Source organism: Pipistrellus hanaki (genome assembly GCF_964339955.1).
Source record: "Pipistrellus hanaki genome assembly, chromosome: 15".
NCBI classification, from domain to species: Eukaryota; Metazoa; Chordata; class Mammalia; order Chiroptera; family Vespertilionidae; genus Pipistrellus; species Pipistrellus hanaki.
In genome coordinates, this window is record NC_140517.1 from 43,930,325 (window position 1) to 43,949,359 (window position 19,035).

The following is a 19,035-nucleotide window of genomic DNA, read 5'->3' on the forward strand; positions in this document are numbered from 1 at the left end:
ATGAAAGCATAAATAGGTGGAACAATAAATCTCCCTCTTCTGTCTCCTTCCCCCATTTTTTTCCTTCCTATCCTCTCTCTAAAATCAATGGGGAAAGCCCCACAGTGAGATAATGGTGTATGCAATTATGTTTCCTAGTTTTCCCCCTTTAACATTATAATATGAACATTTTCCATGTCAGTAGAGTATTTGAAATATTAATATTTAAAAAGATTTTGGATTATAAACTTGAGACTTTCAGGCACTGCACTAATTTTCTGCCATTAGAAAGTTTGAGGTGAATGTATGTGTCCTCACACAAGAATATTTCTAAACTTTTTTTAAGTTAAAAAGGCAAAGTAATGGAAGTTATGTATACATACAGGTAAGCTAAAACAGAGAATAAATGTTTACTTTTCACCAATCATGGACACATTTCATATACTCCAGGCATGTTTTGAAATCCTTTACAAATATGTATTCATTTAAGCTCCATTTTTGTGGTCTTTTTACAAATGGGAAAACCGAGGCACAGAGGCACTTATCACTCCCAGAATCACACACGTGAGAGCAGTGGCAGGGTCTGCCCTGGGCACTCCAGCTGCAGAGTTCCTCCTCCCCCAGCACCTGCTGTCCCATCAGGTCCCTGTAGACATGATCTTCCAGGCACAGAACCTTCTGGAAGGTCACACTGACACTGTTGCGAGTGTGTCTTCAGAGGAGAGGGAGACAAGGCTGAGGATGGGGACGAGCTTTGCTTCGCATGTTGTCCATTCCCCAGCTGCTCATATTTACAACCTCATGGATGGAGGGGCAGGTTCCTCTGAGCCCGGTTTGGGGAGACCCCACTCAGTGACCCAGAAGTCCCTGCCCTTTCTGTCCAATTTGCATGTGATTGTTTACAAATAAAATTAGTACACGGAAAGTAGTCTTCATTTCTTTCAGAAGTTAGAATCTGGAGAGGACAAGGCATTTGACCCCTCTGTCCAGGGTCCTGGACATGCCCGGTCCAGGCCCAGTCATCACCCTGCAGGCTGAGGGGCTTAGCCTGGTCCCATGTGATCCTCACCACGTGTCCTGGATGCCCCTCCTCCCTGAACCCTTATCTTTCTAGGGAAGATAGACCTCAGACATCACACAGCTCCACTCCTGTGACCTTGGTTACCGCCCCTGTGTGGCTGGCTGAGCCCAGGGACTCCGGAGGAGTTCCCACCTGCGGTTTGGGGAAAACCCAATGGGAAGGGCTGACACCTCTTGGGATGACGCCCAGACCATCTATTTGAGGAAAGCAAGTTCTTCCTGTGAGAGTGCCAGCTCCAACCACAGCCCGCTAGCTGGTGGGAACACGGGGAGAGCCCCGCCCTGAGGTTGGGGTGGAGGAGAGGCACCTTGTCCTTCCCCAGCACTGGGGGCTCCTCCCTGGTTCTCAGTCCTAGCGCCTGCCCGCCCTGCGCCCTCCTCCCGCCAGGGGGCGTGCTGGCCTCACCTCCCTCCACTGGGCTAGGCAGGTGGTGGGGGACAGATGCAGGCAAAAGCCCCTCCTGCCCTGGGACCCAGTTCCCTCCCCATCCTAAGCCAGGTAGAGTGGAATCAAGAGCTGGATCCCGGTGACTGAGATGCAATTGTTATTCCGTGAAACCTGCAGATCCTAGGGAACACCTGACAGTTGCTCATACAGGGGAAACATGCACATTCCTGGTGACCCGGGGAGCCAGAGAGAGGACCCCATGTCCACCACTTAGGACCCTTCCCAACCATTCATGAGCCGGGACAGAACAGGTCAAACTGCAAAGTTTATTAAGTGCCCTGTGTTTGGTGCCAGGTGAGAAAAGAGCTGAAAATAATGGGGTTCTGTCTCATGGTGTTAGCTGTAGGCATTGGGGAGCTCAGAAAAACCATCTCTCACGATTATCCAGAATCACAGAAAGGGGCCATCACCACTTAGGACAGAGTAGAGTTCCAGAGGAGCAAGCATCAGACGGGCACATGGACATGGAGAGGCTCCTGTCCCCAAATATCCCTGCAGTCTCAGAGCTCAGTCAGCACCAAGGACTCCAGGCTCAATGAGGAAGCAGAATCCGCACCCATCTGGTCACCTGTCCTCGGTCAGCTGACACTGGGGAGAGAGAAGGCCAGAAATGCAGGGACACGCGGTCATGGACAGAGGAGTGGAAAAGAGAGACACAGAAGGACATCAAGGAGGATGAGAGGGAAATAAAACCAAAAGGAGAAACAAGGAGAGAAAAAGGGAGAGACTGACTGGAGCAGGTGGACAGGGACAGGACTGTTATATCGTGCACAATCCGGGATTCCAGACCCTCCCCAGTCCCCGGGCACACCCCATGCCTGTGAAGGGAACAGGACCTTACCTGGAACAAACCCTGTCACCCAAGGTTCGTGCCAAGGAGCACCCCTGGCCTCTCACTTTTACCACAAAGGCCTCCTGGGGTCTCAGTGACCAGGGACAGCACTGCTCAAAGCAGACCCTGAAGGTGCAGTTTCCACACTTCTGGGTCCTGCTCAAGGGCACCACAGCGTCGTCATAGCAACAGTGCTGCTGGGGGTCGTAGAACTTGCCCCCACATCTGGAGTGTGCCTGGCACAGCATCAGGTGAGCACCCGTGGGTGACACTGGAGGAGACAGAGCTGGTGTGGCCCAGATGACACCGCAGGCAGCACCCATGCGGGGCCCTTTGAAAGCCACCCACCACCCGAATGTCCCTGTCCCTCCCGGGCTCACCTGGGGCTCCGTGTGCACAGAGGAGGCTGATGATGCAGAGAGCGGTGGAGAGAGCTGTGGAAGAGGAGCTGGATGAGGTGAGGCTGAAGGGGCAGCCTTGGGTCCATCCCAGGGAGCTCTGCCTGGGGCAGGGGAATGTCTGAGAGGGTCTCTGTCCTGACTGAGGTCCAGGACCGGTGGAATGTGAGGGGTGCTGGCAGGGTTCTTAGGAGAAATAGGTTTAGGATTCAAGAGGTTTTGATGTTCAATGGGTAGGCATTGAGAGCAGGAGGCCCAGGGTCACTCAGGGGGCTGAGCTCACTGGGGTTGCTATGGAGATGACCCACATCAAAGTCTAGAAGAAGGGTTGGAGTGCGAAAGTGGGGCATGGGTGGCATTGGGCATGAGTTTCAGAACCAAATCAGAGATGTGGATGGAGAGGATATTGGGGAGATGGATCGGTTAAGGCCTGGTGCTAAGGAGAAGTAGGGTGAGGTGGTGATGGGTGGTGGGTGAGATTGGAGCTGGGGTCTGTGGGAATTGGAGTTGGGTCCTGCTTACCCAGGATGTGGCATCGAGGAGTCATGGTTCTGGGTTGGCTGCAGTGGAATCAGAAGAAGGGCTGCAGTACCCGCAGGTGCTTTTATGTCTGATAAGGGCGGGTGATGTCATTGAATCTCCTGCCTCCTAGCCAGTCCTGTGGAGACATGGTGGAACCATCAATCAGGAGGATCTAGACATCATCCCTGGCACCCTGTGATCCTCTGAGAGCCAGGATACCCAGCCCCTCCCCTTCATGAGATTTTCCCCAAATGCCTCCCGCTCATGCCCAGCACCTGGGCCTCCTCAGCAAGCAGGACACGCCTAGAGCCACCCTTACTCTTCCAGGATGAATCCCCCAGGTTTTCCATCACATCCTATGACTCTTTTACATTCCCCACTGTCTTTCGCACATTGCTAATCTCTTACACCCTTGGGGTTTGGGGATGGGAGGGTGCTCTCAGCTCCCTGACCTCAGAGCCCTGACCAGGAGCTGCTCACTGAACCACAGTTCAGGGTACTCAGATGAAAGATGAGTTTTTACACTTGGAAATTCCAGGTTGAACAAGGTTGGGGAAATGGGGGGAAATATAGGGAGGATGGTGTAGTGCACACATGTCAAACACAAGGCCCGCGGGCCAAATCCGGCCCACCAGGCCTTGCAATGTGGCCCGCACCGCGCTGTCATCACTGCACTCCGCTGCGTTCCATCACAATGACGCGCAGTGACATAGGAGGCTTTTGATCTCTCCGGCCGCCTCGCCGGCCGCCTTACTTGCTATCTATTACGCATGCGCATAGATAACAAGTCACGCGAGATTCAGGAGGCGTGACCTATAGTCCGGCATCCGATGTGGTTGTGCGGGTGGCAGAGCAGAGGAGAGAGTGAGTGTGCGGGCATAAAAAAATACACAGCAGAAGCTGCCAGTTCCTGGCATAAAGTGCAGGCATAAAAATCGCAACAGAATCTGCTATCTGTACCCAGCCAGGCATTTATTGACTGACTTTTTTTTTCTCCACTCCATCTGCCAAATCAAGCTATCCCTGTGCAGTTTTCAACTTTTTCCTTCTAACGCAGATTTCCAATAAACTACATCTTTTGCTGCCAATATTGATCCCAAAATGTCCAGGAAAAGAAAAGTTGACGGTGAAGGCAGACAATTTAATGACAAATGGGAAAATGAATACATGTTTGTGCTTAGAGAGGGCAAACCAGTGTGTATATTGTGTTATGAGACAGTGTCGGTGATGAAAGAGTACAATATACGTCATCATTTTGACACCAAACATAATGTTAAGTATGGCAAATATACTTTGGAAGAAAAGCATAAAATTGTTAAAGAACTAAAAGGCAAACTACAATCACAGCAGCAAATGTTTACAAAGGCTACAGCGAAAAATGATGCTGCAGTGAAAGCAAGCTTTATAGTGGCTGAAGAAATTGCCCGTACTTCAAGGTGTTTTTCAGAGGGTGCCTTTTTGAAGCAGTGCATGCTAAAAGTGTGTGAGCAAGTATGCCCAGACCAGATACAGTTTTCAAAATGTCAGTTTGTCAAGAAACACCATTGCAGATAGAGTTCAAGAACTCTCAGGAAATCTATCATCACAGCTGGCCAAACAGGCATGCAGTTATCTCGCTTTTTCACTTGCTATTGATGAAAGCACAGACAACACTGATACAGCGCAGCTGTCCATCTTTATACGTGCTACGAAGACCGACCTCTCTGTCACTGAGGAACTTTTGGATGTAGCTGCCATGCATGGGACGACGACTGGTAGAGATATATTTGAGGCTGTGGAGAAATCTATAAATAATTTTAAATTACCCTGGGAAAAGTTGGTGGGGCTAACTACCGATGCCGCACCTTCAATGTGCGGAGAAAAGAAAGGCTTGGTTGGACTAATGAAGGAAAGAATGCAAAAAAGTCACTGCCACACACCCTTGATTACTTATCATTGCATTATCCACCAAGAGGCTATGTGTGGAAAAGTTCTGGACATGAATGACATAATGACCACAGTCATTAAAACTATTAACTTTATACGGGCACGTGGCCTGAATCATCGCCAGTTCCAGCAGTTTTTACAGGAGGTGGGTGCAGAGCATGGAGACGTGCCATACCACACAGAAGTAAGATGGCTGAGCAAGAGCGCAGTCCTCAAAAGATTTTTTGAGCTCAGAGAACAAATTGCTCTTTTCATGGAAAGTAAAGGAAAGCCCTTGCCTGAACTGTCGGATCCCGCCTGGCTATGTGATTTTGCTATGTGTGACATATGCGAGCATCTCGCCCAACTGAATCTGAAGCTGCAGGGACGCAAACAAGTCATCACGAAGATGTCTGACATGATCACAGCATTCCAGCGTAAACTTCAACTATGGAAGTCCCAACTGGAACAGGACAATCTTGCCCACTTTCCCGTTTGTTTGAGTATCTCAACCACTATTTCTGGTACTTTTCCTTGCAGTCGGCTGGCTACCAAAGTTAGCCGTTTACTAAGTGAATTTGAGCGGCGCTTCTCTGACTTTAGAACACAGCACTCAGGCTTTGACATCTTTGCCAATCCTTTTACAGTTGATGTCAACAATGTGCCCCATCACCTTCAGATGGAGATAATCGAGCTTCAGTCTGACAGTGGCCTGAAATCAAGGTTTCAGGATGTTGAAATTGAGGACTTCTACCCTCTACTGCCCCCTGACTCAATGCCAGAGCTCCGACTTCATGCTGCCCGTATTCTATCCATGTTCGGGAGCACCTATCTTTGTGAACAGGTGTTTTCAATAATGAATCTGAACAAAAACAAGCACAGATCATGCATTACAGATGACAACCTCCATGCTGTTTTGCGGGTTGCTACAGCCCAAGAAATAAAACCGAACATTGACTCATTGATCCGGGGAAAATGGTGTCAGACATCTAGCCAGAAAACAAAACAATGAGCATTTTAGGTACATTCCAATATTACTGTTTTGCTTGATACCAATATTACTGTTTTGCTTGATAGCATGTGAGTTGGTTAACAGCACTGTTAAGGAAAAGATTGTTCCACTCATTTTAAATTCACATTTCTGGTTAACATTGTCAGTTTATGACTGTTCAGTAAACCATTCGGCCCGCGATTTAGGCTGGATTTTAGATTTTGGCCCCTTCTCTGATTGAGATCGACACCCCTACTCTAACCAAATGAGGTACCCAGCCAAAGCTAAATTTTTATTTATTGGCATTAGAGAGAAGGACAGAGAGAGAAAGAAAAAAATCTGTGGTTCCATTTATTTATGCATTTGTGCTGGGTCTTAATGAGAACAGCATTACCTGTCAGCTCTGTGGTTTTTTCAGAGGAACATTTGAATCTGAGTTCTAATTTGTCTGCCTCTTTGATAATTTGAGCTGGGTCCCCTCACCTTTTGGGTGACAGATTTTGATTCATCCATTGAAGTGAATGTGATACCTCTGTTTGTGTCTCAGAATGTTGTTGGACATGGCTGTGACATTCACTCTGCAGGATGGGACAACAGGATGTGAATTTTGGGACATCCTACTCAGAAGTGATACTGGAGATCAGCAGAATTGGTCTCATTGGGTGAGTGCTCATCTCTCACCCATGAAAAAGACCCCAGAGCTTATGTTCTATCCTCTGTCCAGATTAGCTGTATGCAGCAATGGTGCCCATCATGTTTTTCCCACATCCCTGATGTTTCTTGCATCAAATTTCTTTGGGTTGGATTTTTTTTAAAGACCCAATTTATAATCTCCATAAGAAAACTTAAATGTAGATTATTTTATTTTATTTTTAAATAAATCTTTATTCAGATTATTACAATTGTTCTGCTTTTTTTTCCCTCCACAGCTCTCCTCCACATGATTCCCACCCCATCCTCTGCCCTTATCACTCCCCACTGTCCTCATCCATAGGTGTACGATTTTTGTCCAGTCCTTCCCGCACCCTTACACCCCTTTCCCCGCTTGAGAATTTTCAGTCCACTCCCTTTCTATGCCCCTGATTCTGTTATATTCATCAGTTTATTCTGTTCCTCAGATTGTTAATTCACTTGATTTTTAGATTCACTTGTTGATAGATATGTATTTGTTGTTCATAATTTTTATCTTTACCTTTTTCTTCTTCCTCCTCTTCTTAAAGAATACCTTTCAGCATTTCATATAATACTGGTTTAGCAGTGATTAATTCCTTTAGCTTTTTCGTATCTGTGAACCTCTTTATTTGCCCTTCAATTCTGCATGATAGCTTTTCTGGGTAGAGTAATCTTGATTGTAGGTTCTTGCTATTCATCACTTTGAATATTCCTTGCCACTCCCGTCTGGCCTGCATAGTTTCTGTTGAGAAATCAGCTGACAATCGTATGGGTGCTCCCTTGTAGGTAATTAACTGTTTTTCTCTTGCTGCTTTTAATATTCTCTCTTTGTCTTTGTCCTTGGCATTTTAATTATGATGTATCTTGGTGTGGTCCTCTTTGGATTTCTTTTGTTTGGGGTTCTGTGTGCTTCTTGGACTTGTAAGTGTATTTTACCAAGTGGGGGAAGTTCTCAGTCATTTTTTCTTCAAATAGGTTTTCAGTATCTTGCTCTCTCTTCTTCTGGCACCCCATAATTCAGATGTTGGTATGCTTGAAGTTGTCCCAGAGGATACACTCTCTTCAAATTTTTGGATTCTTTTTTCTTTTTGCTTTTCTGGTTGGGTGTTTTTGGCTTCTTTGTATTTCAAATATTTGACTTGATTCTTGCGATCCTCTAGTCTGCTGTTGGATTTCTATTATTCTTTATTTCAGTCAGTGTATGCTTAATTTCTAGTTGGTCCTTTTTCATATCCTCGAGGGTCTTGCTAAATTTATTGGCCTTTTCTAGGAAGTTCTTGAAAAACCTTATAACCATGGTTTTGAACTCTATATCCAGTTGTTTACTTTCCTCCATTTCTTTCATTTATGACCTGTTTCTTTGTCTCTGCATTTTGGCTGCTTCCCTAAGTTGATAGAGTGGCTTTGTATGCTAGGTGTTCTATAGGGCCCAGTGGCTCAGCCTCCCCAGGTACCTGGGGTGGACATTTCTCCCAGTGTCTCCCACACTAGTCCTGCTAATTACCTTCAGGCCAGTGCAACTTTTATGGGTAGAACTTCTTCAATTTTCTGTCCTTTAAAACTCATTGAGGTTCTGCCAACAGCCAGAATTAATAGTGTCGTCTCTCCCAACATAGACTATGTCCAAGTTATAAGGTTCTCCCTCCTCCCAACTGGTGGGCGGAGTTGTGACATTGCTGGCACCTGTCACAGGGACATCTCCGGGACATTGAGCCATGGATCGGCGCCTGCCGGAGTGTCCTGGAGCCCACCTCTTCCTGTTCTGTCCTGGATCCAACCCTCTCCTGTTCCTCCCCTTAAAAAGACCCCCAGACCAGCCACGTGCTGCTGATCCTCCTTGTCCAGGTGGCAGCCCAGCTGGGTCCATCTCCCCTCCCAACTCCTTCAATTCTGACTTCTCTACCTCCATAATGAGTCCCTCTCATTACTGGGGAATAAACTTTACTTTAAAACTCCTTGGTGATCAGTTTCCTGCGCCTCAAACCTTACATCTTTACACAAGTAATGGCAGTGGTACTTGGGTTAATAAAGACCGACATTTACCAAACAAACCAAGAGCATTTCTTGTGAGAACTCCGATGCCACACCTGCCTGTGTTCCTCACCATATCTGTTCACTGTCAATTGTGTTTTTATGTCCCTCTGGGAGGAGGAAGCTGAACTGGGCGATGGGGAGAGTGAAGGTCCCCTGGGCCTGTGCACAATGTGGCCACTTTAGAGAAGTGCCCCTCAAAGAGTAACACTCAGTCATCCCAGCATCCAGATGCAGAATATCTACCAAAGTCTAGTATCTAATTGGAAATTCTCCATTCACATTTGAAAGCAAGGTTACCCTTGTGTTTGGGAAACTTCTGTATTGTGTGTGCTGAACAGTTTCCACATACATTTCTCACTAAAAATATTATATGTGAAGTCCCTAGTTCAGAGCTGATCTTACATGTCATTCGTGGGGTCCTGGCATGGAGCCAGCTGATGTGCCCAAGTGTCATCAACCCCAAAGACTACTAGGGAGCCGAATCCGATGCAATTGCAGAAAGCCTGTATTTATTTCCGACTAGTCCAAGCCCAGTCTCACCTACACCAATGAGGGCATGGGCTAGAAAGAGGAAGAACTTAACATATCAATGGGTTTTGATTGGTTGGGTTAGGCCTAGGGTCCAGTTACCGGGAGCTGGCCCCGCCCCACCCTGCCCTCTCACCCCACCTGCCCTCTCGCCCCGCCTGCCCTCTTACCCCGCCCTGCCCTCTCACCAGCAATGCAGCCCTGGCCTGGCATTGGTCAGATCTCATTCCTTCTCTTTAGCGTGGTGTGAGTGCTTGCTGTTTCCTTCTGTTCCTGCTACTGCTGCAGGGCATTTGAAGCAGGAAGTGATCTGGCCTGGGCATCAGGGTGTTGGCCTGTAAGGAATGGCCTTTGCGTGTAGCAGAGACCAGCCTTCCAGCTTGAAGTCCACAGATGGAGCCAAGGGCACTCTTCCGCCCAGTCAGACACTGGAGGAGGGGCCCTCTGACACGGAGGGGACTGCCCCTCCTCCTCAGCCACATCCCACATACCTGACATTCTTTTTGAAAACAGGAAGTTCCACCAAATTTCTGCCTGTTCCCTGGAAGGAGAGCCCTGAGGCCAGATGGAAATAACACTCTTGCACCCAGGAGGAAATCCAGCCTCTTTAGCACCTGCTGGTAAAGGGAAGTCCTTGACATTACAAATGCAGCATTTTGTCTGTTTCACATTTTATGTTCATGGCAGAGGGGCTGAGCCTGGGACAGGTGACTCACTAGGAAAATAGGTATTACATCACTGTGCCTGTGCCCTGCAGTGAGGCCTCATGCCAGGATCTTCCTGAGAAATCTGAGCCCAGAGAATTCAACCAATGGGGTTTGCAGTAACTCCTGCTCCCCAATGGGACCCTGAGCATCCTTTGCAGTGGGAACAACTGGGAACATGGTGGTGACTGAGGCAGCCCTGGTCCCCGTCCTAGGGGGCTCTATTAGTAAGTCCAGTGGAGATGACAGACTCATCCAGACAGACAACCCAGAGGGCAGTACAGAGATGGGATGTAGAGGCAGCTTGTTGGGGACAGTGTATATGGCTTAGAGCTTTTGACTGCACAGGTGCCTGCCCTGGATGACAGGGGGCACACGGGCACCACTGAAGATGAAGTAATGCTTATCTTTGATCCAAGGAACAGCAACAACATCGCCCTGAGGGGAAGAGTTCAGGTTCCTTCCTGTGTGAGGCAGGTATGAACAGGCATGAAGTGTGGAGGTTGACGTTAGCCGTTTTTTCTGTTTTGTTTGTTTGGTTGGGTTTTTTTTTTGGGGGGGGGGGGGAGGGCCGAAGCGTGTGCCTAAGTCCTGGGGCCAGAGTTAGGCTTCTGTATGTGGCCTGGATGGAGGGTTTGACCTTTGTTCACATATGCAGCTCATATGTGCAGTGGGAGTGTGCTGGGGCTCAAAGCTGTCAGTCACACTGAAAAATCCCTCTTCTACAGGGAAATGAATGAAGCTACCTGTAAGCAGCCTATTTCATCTTTGAGGAAGTGTTAGAATTCTAACCCAGAACTGTCTGACCCAAAACCCTCATCACTGTTGAATCAGGGCCTCAAAGTGTCCATGGACTGGCCCTCAATGCTCATTTCACCAGCACAGCCTCTGAGACGCCCTGCACTGCCAAGATCCCTCCATTTTTCCACCCACGTCCTGACTCAGCTATTGCAGAGACCAGGATCCATGCCCAGGAGGGTGGGCTGTGTTGAGAGATGCCAACCCCAACTCTGCTCCAGGGAACCTGTGTCTCTCTAGGTCTGGATGGTATCTGTGCCAACCTTATCACTTTTCTTGGTAGAGACACCTAGCTGGATGCAGAGCCTATCTTTGACCCCCCCCCCCCGCTTTTTTTTTTTTTTTTTTACTAGACATGATGAGACAATTAAATTCGGAAAGAAGATTGCAAGTCTCAGCCTTTCCATTCTCATGTTTACTAAGTGTCTGTACATGACTCACTGGGAAAAATAGATGCTACATCATTTTGTCACGTATACACAGTTCAAAAACATATAGAATTACCTAGGAATGGTTCACATTCTATTTCCAATCAGCTATTTTAATTTTTAAAGTATCTACTTTGACAAACTCATTGGTTTTACAGCCTGAAAGAGTGTCATGACTCACAGTTTGGGGAACATTTCTTTACCCGGTAGGTGTAAGGGGGGAGGGGTATGAAGAGCAGGGAGAGGAGTGTGCTGACCCCAACCCTTGATAGAGCACAGACATTAAGATTCTGGTATTTCTGCTCTCAGATGCCTCTTCTCAGGTCTCCTGCCTCCTGTCCACTCCCTCACAGGAGACAGACACTGGCATCTTCCACAGACTCAAATCTCACCACTTTCATCCCCTGTTTAGACCCAGCTGTGGCTCCCAATGCATTCAGATGAAGTCCAGAATCCTCATCAAGGCCACAGGGTGACTGACCCCGCCCCGCCCTCTGCTCTCCCAGGACTGAATCCCACTGAAAGAGTCACAGTTCTTGCTCCCCCTTAAAATCACAGCTCAGATGTCCCTCCTCCAGGAAGCCACCCTTGGTGCCCTTGGTTTCTCTTCCCAGCCCTTCAAACTCTGAGTCATTGTTGTTTTGGGTGCTCTGTGTCCCCCAATGGACCTGAGAACCAGAAGGTCAGGGCATGGGACTAGGTCACCTATTTGGAACATCAACTATCAAAGGGCTGAAGACAGAGCTGGTGGTTAAGGAATATTGTACGAATTAATTAATAAGTGGATGTATGAAGGGGTGAGTGACTGAATGAAAGCACTGTGTGCAGGGTGTGTTTACTGAACACAACATGTCTGTTGTAACATACCGACTTTCTGAGAATTGGTGCCTGAAGCTCAAACCTCTCCTCCCCCCTGTAATGCTTTTGTTCAGCTGAAGCCTGGATCTCATAGGCTGGGGAGTCCTAAGGGCCGCTCCGTGCAGAATAAGCTCTCTGCACCATCTGATCATACCATCACCCCCCTCCTCCCCCATCCCACACACAGGGGCCCAACACACGCTAGAAATCTAGCTTATCCTTATCCAGACCCAGCCTGGCGTGTGCCAGTTGGAACTGGGCACAGAGCTTTCTTTATTACTGATTTTAATGATTGATATTACTGATTTGGCTGCACCTACTAGAACAAACAGATATTGCATCACAGCTAACACATGGTTTCAAATGAAGTGAAGGAAAAATAGGCAATAAAGTGCACCCTCAGCCTCCCTCGGGGGAGCGGCTCCCTCCCTCCTAATCCCCTGAGGCTCTGTGAGAGGACAAACTCTCCCCTTTCCCACAGAGCAAGTCTATTCAGCACAAGGAAGAAGAATCCCTGTGGAGGAGACAGCGGGAACCTCTCCCTGGTCCTGTTACCATCACTCTTACAGGGCCATGATTTATGGGAGAGTCTTTGGACTCTTTTGTCCAGAATGTCAATGATACAAAAAAAAAGTATGATATTGCCGTTGGTAATGTCAATCGTTTCTAAAGTCATCCATTGCTTACCAAGTGTCCTGCACAACTTCTCCCATTCTCTCACTCAGAGTCTCCTCTGCTCTTCCTCCCCCTAACCTCCTCCCTCTCCCTCTCTGGGAACCAAAGAAAAAGAGTGGTCTAAGCAGGGCGGCCTCAGCAAGACTCTCAGAGCCTGCAACTGCGCCTGAGATGTACCAGATGCCTGTGCTTGAATACATGACAACTAAAACAACAAAACAGAATAGACATTGTATCCTTTTGGCATTTGAGCTCCTTTCTTGGTTTCAGGGGGGACCCCAAAAACCTGGCAAGTTTCTCGTTTTTCTCACTTCCTCAAATTAGAATTTCCAAATCTACAAATAAAAGGTCACTGACTATCACGGTCTCTTCCATCTGAGTAACACCCACTGTGGTCAGGTGCGCGGTGGCCACCCCCTGGTCCTTAGGGTCGGAGTATGAGGAAGGACAGGTTGTTGATGAGCTCGCTCAGGAGAGTCTGAAATTTGCAAAAGAACTTGGGGAAAATAGAGGGCTTGTGGGGATGGTGGATAAGGCATGTTTTGCTATTTCCATTGGGGAGGTGGGGATGGCACCAAGGTGTATCCGCTGCCCTCCATTCTGCTCAGGTGACTCTATTACTGGGGATGGGAGGACATTAGGCCTATGGATGTACTTTTTGCCATTTTGTTCATTGCTTTCTGGTTGTTTTGTAGTTCTTCTCTGTTTCTTCTTTCTCGGTTCTCTATCAGTTTAATCTGGGAACAGAGCTGATTTGGCTGCATCCACTAGATTATCTTTCATGTACCTATTTATGTTTTTGTTTTGAGGTTATCATGAGGCTCACATGTATCAGCCCATACGTATACCAGTCTGAGTTAAGTAATTAGCAACTTAAGTTTGAACATGCTCTAAATCTACATATTTATTACCCTCCCCCATATTTTATGTTTTTGATGTTTCATAAAGTTTTGTGTGAGATTGTGTATTTCATAGCTAACTGTTGTGTCCATAAGAGGAGATGAGTTTAGATCTTTTGTGCCACCAGCTTGAATCCCTGTCATTTTGAAAGGGAAATTCAAATCAGAACTATTAGGACTTACAACTTGACATTCTCTAGAATGATGGTGAGGTGAGGGTGTGGAGAGATTGTAAACTTCATACTTTGCTAGTGTGAATGTAATGTGGTACAAAACTGGAAAACTGTTTGTTCATCCAAAAATCAACATAAAATCAGCATGTGAACAAGCAATTTTACTCCTCGGTAAAGAACCCAAATAAATGAAACAGCTGTTCAAAAATCTCTTGTCCACAAATGCTCATAGTAACCTTATTCAAAGAGAAAAAGGTGGAAACATCACAAATGTCCATCAATTAATGAATCGGTAAACTAAATGTGGTATATTCATATAATGAAATTTTATATCTCCTGAGAAATGAAGGACTGATTCATGGATAACATGGATGAATCTCGGGAACTTTGAGATAAGTGAAAGAAGCCAGACACACATCCACATAGCACTTTATATGGTCCAGTTTTTGTGCCTTTCCATCCATAGGAAAAAATCCAAAACAGGTAAAGACATGGAGACCGGAAGCAGATTCATATTTTCTAGGGACTGGGAGGAGGGTGGAAATGGCCATGATTGCGCGATGGGTGTGTGGGGTTAAAGGGTGTTGAAGATGTTCTGGTGATGGTTACACAGCATCTTGAATGCACTGAATGCCACTGAACTTCCCTTGGTTCAATGGTGAACTATGTTATGTGAATTTTACCACACATAAAAATGAGGAGTAAGAGCATTTGAATGGTGGCCTGGGTCCAGAGAGCAGAGGAGCTGTCCACACCACTGGTGCTGACCACTGTCATCCATCTCATTATTTCTATGCTGGAACGTTACTTTCTCTGTGTCTTCACTTTAGAGTGTGATTCTGACCCCCCACGTGCTTTTGCGGAGTGTAGGCTGGTCTGTTCAACTAAATATAAAACCTTTGATGTATTTGTCTCTGAAACATCTCGTTCCCTTCTCACGGACAATAAAACACCACAACTGTGCCTGATTCTCAAGTGTCTTCCTTGACAGCAAAGTTCAAAGAGATGTAATAAGTCCACTGCAGAAGGCATCCAAAGTGCCACGAAGATGCACTGGCTTCACTCCCTCAGTCTCTGGGTTCAGGCATTTTTTTGGGGAGCTGACAATTTTCAACGAAACACTTGAGAAAGATCAGAATGCATGTGAAGAGAGTAAGGAGAGAAACTTGGCTTTCTCTCAAGCAGGCAGTAACCATGACTCAGAGCCATTCTGGGACATGAAGCAGCTAAGCAGAGCCAAGTCATCTCAAGATTTTATTCCCTCAAGTTGCTTCTAAAGTCAAAGCCAAGACATCCCCTCAGCAGAGGCCAGACATCCTCAGCCTTGAGTTTACCAAGTTACCAAGTGGCACAGTGACTGCTTCTCTGGAAACTATGCTCCTGCATTAAGAATTGGTTTGTTTAGCTGGGACCGGTTTGGCTCAATGGATAGAGCGTCGGCTTGGGAACTGAAGGGCCCCGGGTTCAATTCCGGTCAAGGGCATGTACCTTGGTTGTGGGCATATCCCCAGTAGGGGGTGTGCAAGAGGCAGCTGATCAATGACTCTCTCTCATTGATGTTTCGAACTCTCTATCTCTCTCCATTCCTCTCTGTAAAAAAAAATCAATAAAATATATTTTTTAAAAAAAGAATTGGTTTGTTCATTAAAACAGGCAGTGGGGCCCTAGTTAGTTTGGCTCAATGGATAGAGCATCAGCTTATGGACTGAAAGGTCCTGGGTTTGATTCTGGTTAAGGGCATATGCCTGGGTTGTGAGCTAGATCCTCAGTGGAGGGGCCTGAGGGAGGCAGCTGATCAATTATTCTCTTTCATCATTGATATTTTCATCTCACTCCCTCTCTCTCTTCCTCGATGAAATCAATAAAAACTATATTTAAAAAAATAAATACAACTGGCAGTGGGTCCCAGGACTCCAACAACTTAGGAACCTCCCATTGGCTTCCGCGTACATCCAGTCTGACTACAAAAGGAGCAATATCTTTCATCACAACCCATGGAATTTGAAGCAGCTGGTGGTCCTTTCAGTGTGAAATCAACCAGGGAAAGCATGGCCCACACTGGGAGATCCTACACCCATCTCCCTCTGAACACACATCCCAGAGATCAAAGCCTTGGAGAATCTATGGAAGGTGGTGAGATTTCTCTCCCAAAACTTTACAGACAAGTAATACTGATAATGATGTTGGCCTCAACAACCAAACTAAATTCATATTCTCTCTCTCTACCTCTCCCTACATTTCTCCCACTTTCCTTCTTTCCCTCCGGACCTCCTTCTCATGAACTCCATGAAAATTATGACCTTGTAATAGCCTGCTCACCCCTTGGTCACCTGTGTCTAGAACAAAATCTGGACCATATAAGGTGCTATGTGGATGTGTGCTCCTCAATAACGGACATGAATGAAGAGACAGAGGAGACCAGCCAGAGGGCCCTGGGGGAGTGAGTACAAGGTTCCTCCAGGGCCCTTCCCTTGGTTCTGATTCATGAGCTGCCCCAGAATCCTCCCCACTTATTTCCCCCTTTTCCAACCTTGTGCAACCTGGAAATTCCACTTGTAAAAACTCATCACTTTCACCTCAGTACCCTGAGCTGTGGTTTAGTGAGCAGCTCCTGGTCAGCAATATGCAAAAGACAGTGGGGAAAGTAGAAGACTTAAAGGATGCAAAGGAAAGGCTGTTTGGTGGACTCCTCCTGGAAGTGTGGCGGTGGCTCTGAGGCGTGTCCTGCTTGCTGAGGAGGCCCAGGTGCTGGGCATGAGTGGGAGGCATTTGGGGAAAGTCTCATGAAGGGGAGGGGCTGGGTATCCTGGCTCTCAGAGGATCACAGGGTGCCAGAGATGATGTCTAGATCCTCCTGATTCATGGTCCCAGCGTGTCTTCACAGGCCTGGCCAGGAGGCAGGAGGCACGATACCTGATGACATCACCCTCTCTTATCAGACATAAAAGCACCTGCTGGGAACTGCAGACCTTCTTCTGACTCCGCTGCAGCCAACCCAGAGCCATGACTCCCCGATGCTACATCCTGGGTAAGCAGGACCCAACTCCAATTCCCTCAGAGCCCAGCTCCAATCTCACCCACCACCCCATCCCTTCCTCACCCTACTTCTCCTCCTTAGCGCCAGGCCTTACCCAATCCACATCTCCAATATCCTCTCCATCCACATCTCCAATTCGGTTCTGAAACTCATGCCCTATGCCACCCATGCCCCTCTTTTCTACTCCAATGCCAGTCTTCTAGAGTTTCATATGGGTCATCTCCATAGCAACCCAGTCAGCTCAGCCCCCTGAGTGACGCTGGGCCTCCTGCTCTCAAGGGCTGCCCAGGAAACACCCACATTCCCCACAACCTTAAACCCATTTCTCCCAAGAACCCTGCCAGCACCCTCACATTCCACCGGTCCTGGACCTTAGTCAAGACAGAGATCCTCTCAGACATTCCCCTGCCCCAGTCAGGGCTCCCTGAGGGGGCACCAAGGCTGCCCCTTCAGCCTCACCTCATCCAGCTCCTCTCCCACAGCTCTCTCCACCGCTCTCTGCATCATCAGCCTCCTCTGTGCACACGGAGCCCCAGGTGAGCCCAGGAGGGACAGGGACACTCGGGTGGTGGGTGGCTCCCAGAGGGGCCCCGCATGGGTGCAGCCTGTCCTGCCATCTGGGCCACAGCAGCTCTGTCTCCTCCAGTGTCCCCCACGGGTGCTCACCTGATGCTGTGCCAGGAACAGTCCAGATGTGGGGACAAGTTCTACGACCCCCAGCAGCACTGTTGCTATGACGATGCCGTGGTGCCCTTGAGCAGGACCCAGAAGTGTGGAAACTGCACCTTCAGGGTCTGCTTTGAGCAGTGCTGTCCCTGGTCACTGAGACCCCAGGAGGCCTTCGTGGTAAAAGTGAGAGGCCAGGGGTGCTCCTTGGGCCCATCGTTGGGTGACAGGGTTTGTTCCAGGTAATGTCCTGTCCCCTTCACAGGCATGGGGTGTTCCCAGGGACTGGGGAGGGTCTGGAATCCCGGACTGTGCATGATATAACCACCCTGTCCTTGTCCACCTGCTCTAGTCAATTTCTCCCTTTTTCTCTTCTTGTTTCTCCATTTGGTTTTGTTTCCCTCTCATCCACCTTGCTGTCCTTCTGTGTCCCTCTTTTCCACTCCTCTGTCCTAAACTGTCTGTTCCTGCATTTCTGGCCTTTTCTCTTTCCAGTGTCAGCTGACCGAGGACGGGTGACCAGATGACTGCAGATTCTGCTTCCTCAGTGAGCCTGGAGTCCTCAGTGCTGACTGAGCTCTGAGACTGCAGGGATATTTGGGGACAGGAGCCTCTCCGTGTCCATGTGTCCGTCTGATGCTTGCTCCTCTGGAACTCTACTCTGTCCTAAGTGGTGGCAGCCCTTTTCTGTGATTCTGGAGAATCGTGAGAGATTGTTGTGCTTATGGAGGCCCCGAGGTCCCCAATGCCTACAGCTAACACCATGAGGCAGAACCCCATTACCTTCAGCTCTTTTCTCACCTGGCACCAAACACACAGCACTTAATAAACTTTGCAGTTTTACCTGTTCTGTCCCGGCTCATGAATGGTTGGGAAGGGTCTTAGTGGTGGACATGGGGTCCTCTCTCTGGCTCCCCGGGTCGCCAGGAATGTGCACGTTTCCCCTGTAAGAATGACTGTCAGGTGTACCCCAGGATCTGCGGGTTTCACGGAATAACAATTGCATCCCAGTCACCGGGATCCAGCTCTTGATTCCACCCCACCAGGGCTTAGGATGGGGAGGGAACTGGGTCCCAGGGCAGGAGGGGCTTTAGCTCTGCATCTGTCCCCCACCACCTGCCTAGCCCAGTGGAGGGAGGTGAGGCCAGCACGCCCCCTGGCGGGAGGCGGGCGCAGGGCGGGCAGGCGCTAGGACTGAGAACCAGGGAGGAGCCCCCAGTGCTGGGGAAGGACAAGGTGCCTCTCCTGCACCCCAACCCCAGGGCGGGGCTCTCCACGTGTCCCCACCAGCCAGCGGGCTGTGGTTGGAGCTGGCACTCTCACAGGAAGAACTGGCTTTCCTCCAAAAGACGGTCTGGGCGTCATCCCAAGAGGTGTCAGCATTTCCCATTGGGTTTCCCCCAAACCG

The 19,035-nt window shown here is 48.3% G+C and overlaps 2 protein-coding genes across 2 annotated transcripts; one reads left to right on the forward strand and one right to left on the reverse strand.

Annotated features, from left to right (window-relative positions):
* Window positions 1-1,808: 1,808 nt before the first annotated feature.
* On the reverse strand, window positions 1,809-3,379 carry LOC311632953 (insulin growth factor-like family member 1). The gene is made up of 4 exons (XM_084905015.1): window positions 3,260-3,379; window positions 2,720-2,773; window positions 2,349-2,610; window positions 1,809-2,095 (listed from the first exon to the last, which is right to left on the reverse strand). Exons 1-4 carry the CDS (start codon window positions 3,282-3,284, stop codon window positions 2,086-2,088), a joined length of 351 nt encoding a protein of 116 aa, XP_084761141.1. The 5' UTR covers window positions 3,285-3,379; the 3' UTR covers window positions 1,809-2,085.
* Window positions 3,380-16,684: 13,305 nt separating this feature from the next.
* LOC311610013 (insulin growth factor-like family member 1) lies at window positions 16,685-18,475 on the forward strand. Its single transcript, XM_084860822.1, has 4 exons — window positions 16,685-16,952; window positions 17,444-17,497; window positions 17,608-17,869; window positions 18,123-18,475. Exons 1-4 carry the CDS (start codon window positions 16,928-16,930, stop codon window positions 18,130-18,132), a joined length of 351 nt encoding a protein of 116 aa, XP_084716948.1. The 5' UTR covers window positions 16,685-16,927; the 3' UTR covers window positions 18,133-18,475.
* Window positions 18,476-19,035: the final 560 nt, after the last annotated feature.

Bases quoted from the DNA above. Each gene is read 5' to 3' on its own strand.
- LOC311610013 (XM_084860822.1), top strand. From the start codon at position 16,928: ATGACTCCCCGATGCTACATCCTGG. The intron at 16,953-17,443 runs GTAAGCAGGACC...CCTCTCCCACAG, and splicing joins TCCCCGATGCTACATCCTGG to CTCTCTCCACCGCTCTCTGC. The intron at 17,498-17,607 runs GTGAGCCCAGGA...TGTCTCCTCCAG, and splicing joins CTGTGCACACGGAGCCCCAG to TGTCCCCCACGGGTGCTCAC.
- LOC311632953 (XM_084905015.1), bottom strand. From the start codon at position 3,284: ATGACTCCTCGATGCCACATCCTGG. The intron at 2,774-3,259 runs GTAAGCAGGACC...CCTCTTCCACAG, and splicing joins TCCTCGATGCCACATCCTGG to CTCTCTCCACCGCTCTCTGC. The intron at 2,611-2,719 runs GTGAGCCCGGGA...TGTCTCCTCCAG, and splicing joins CTGTGCACACGGAGCCCCAG to TGTCACCCACGGGTGCTCAC.